Source organism: Penaeus vannamei, chromosome 22 (assembly GCF_042767895.1).
Source record: "Penaeus vannamei isolate JL-2024 chromosome 22, ASM4276789v1, whole genome shotgun sequence".
NCBI lineage: Eukaryota > Metazoa > Arthropoda > Malacostraca > Decapoda > Penaeidae > Penaeus > Penaeus vannamei.
Window position 1 is genome coordinate 28200724 of NC_091570.1, and position 2500 is coordinate 28203223.

At 43.7% G+C, this 2500-nt stretch overlaps 1 protein-coding gene across 1 annotated transcript in view; it reads right to left on the reverse strand.

Moving 5' to 3' along the window:
- Positions 1–2500, reverse strand: part of LOC113803867 (glycine receptor subunit alpha-2) — a 318603-nt gene that overhangs the window by 315 nt on the left and 315788 nt on the right. The window contains exon 11 of the mRNA XM_070136770.1: positions 1–2500. This exon is cut by the window's left edge and continues 315 nt beyond it; it is cut by the window's right edge and continues 97 nt beyond it. Coding sequence (XP_069992871.1) covers positions 2427–2500 — 74 coding nt within the window. The 3' untranslated portion in view covers positions 1–2426.

The window sequence follows — 2500 nt, forward strand, 5'->3', positions numbered from 1 at the left end:
TAGATGAGAAAGTGGGCGAGTGTGCATGAATGAGTAAGTGAATGAAAAGCGAGAAAGGAATGGAGAGGGAGACGAAGAAATGGAGAAGAAGAGTGCACGAGAGTGTGTGTGAAAGGGAGAGTGAGGGTGGAGGGGAGAGAGTTAAGGAGGGAGATTGAGTGGGTTTAAAGGACCCGGGAGAGCGAGAGAGGTTGTGCGGGAGGAGTTAAGGGCAGGGGTCGAGGGAGCGGGGTCCGTGCGGGAGGAAGGGGAGAGCAAGAACTGAAAGAGGGAGAGCAAGGAAGGCGGGGGTTGGAGGTGGAGGAGCAGGAGGCGGGGAGGGAGGGCAACGGGCCTTCCCCCCCCCTCCCTGCCGGCACACGCGGCCCCATCAACAGGTGTGCGGCGGCGGCGTGGCACGGCCCCTGGAGCGCGAGCGACCGAGGCTCCAAATCAGCTGTTTACAGGCATCACATGGGATTACGTTTTCTACGAACTCTACGACGATAAACATCTTTGTGCTTCGTTTCTCATAAAAATATATGCTGTGATATATTTCTTTGCTTTATTTTTCATTCATTTATTCATTTTCATCTCGTTTCATGACACAAACTTATCATTAACTACAAAGAAACAATTAATTACGGCTAAGCCTTAGGATATACATAACGACTAGTGGTTCGATTACTAATAAAACCATTATAATGAAGAAACGGCAGCAACAAAATAACATGAACCATTACAACACATTCTTATACAGAACAAGTGCAGCTAATAAGATATGTGAATAGAAAAAAATGTGATCAAACCACCGTCTACGAACACGACTCAAAAAATCCAACACAAATCATTCTCTTATATATGAATATTCACAGTTACAGGGTATGATGCATCGGAGTATGTGTGTACAAGAGTGCGCATATATATTCATATACGCCAAGGTCCAATTTACATAGGGATACAAAGTTAATATTCAAGATATACCCGAAATCGAACGACAGTAGATTTTGTTACTTACTTTAAGTTCTAATCTACGTGCACATCGCTTAGCAATGAAAATATTTTGTATATATCTGTATTCATACATATCTAAAGCAACAGCATTAATATCCTAATATATCTAGAACTATTCATCTATATATGATCTAACATATCTCACTATTTTCTACGAGACTGTTCAAAGGTATCAATGCACATATATAATAGTGCTTAATCAAGAGAGATAGAAGCGTAATTTGAGTGGATAACCTCAGTGCTTGCGGGAGAGAGATCACAGAAGGCCACCTCGGCGAACGACACGTCGGCTGGGAGGCCCTTCGTCGTCGTGGTCGTCTCGCTCGGCTGACCCGCCCGGCGCCTGGATGTCATCTCTTTCCAAAGACGGAGCGAGCGTGGGCTTCGGGTCTTGTGATGGGGAGGGGGCGGGGTCAGTGGTGCTTGAGACGGTGGGGGGCGTGGAATCACATTTGTGGGAGAACTTTTTTATTTTAATTTTTCCTTTTTATTCGCTTGATTTTGATTGGTTGATTGGGTAACAACTGGCTGAAGAAAGACTTCCATGTGCGTTTGTGTTTGGGTGGGGTTTATTTTGCATGAATAGTGAAGCGCGATATATAAATATACGTCATACATGTTAAAATTCGTAGTGTTGTAGGCTGATCTAATCACCTTTCATCTTGTCCATGTGCCATTCGCATTCAGTCAGTCATTACATTAAAAAAGACTATAAATATTCATCCCTTAGGAGTAAAGTGTTGCCAGAAGCTGCACAGAAAGTATGTCAGCTAGGGTTTGTATCTACATATTTTGTACAAAAATATCTATGGATCTGGATTCAACTTGCAATAGTGATTTTCCACCTTCTAGCGAAGCATGTTCATGCCTCGATATGAATTTTGACAACTAATTCGTATATTATGTTCATTAGAAAACTTCATAACTAACGTGATCAAGATGATGTCAGAACGATGTGACGGTAATAAGTACATTCGGTCTCTCAGATTTTTTCTTTTCTAGTCCGACACACTTTTAACTGCAGCAACAGTCTAATACTACGAAAGAGTTCCGAATGTGGGATAAAATCCACGTGCTAGATTCCAGTGTCTTGTGTAACAGACGTAGGAAGAGGCGGAGCGCAGTGTGAGGTCGTAAGCGTAGCGTGATTTCGTGAGTGCAGGACCTGTGCTTGTAGCAAGAATTTCTGGTTGTAGCGATAAATCTATAGTAAGCTTCTTCGGCCCTGGACGCAGTGAGAGACGTACTGAACACTTGGTGTGATTCGGATGAATATCCAGAGAAGAATTCCTTCCATAGAAAACGAACCACTTCGTGCCGCGTATGTATTCCTCCGCGAAGTGATCAGTGCAGCCTGAAGGTTGAAATCCTAAGCGTAGTAGCGGTTAGTCCATGCAGTTCGTGGGGCCTGTGGCCGAAAGGCAACAGTAGACCTAGAGCAGATAATAGCACCAGTAAAAGATGTTAAAAAGGCTGAAGAGAAGAGGAAATACTCCACGGCAGTACT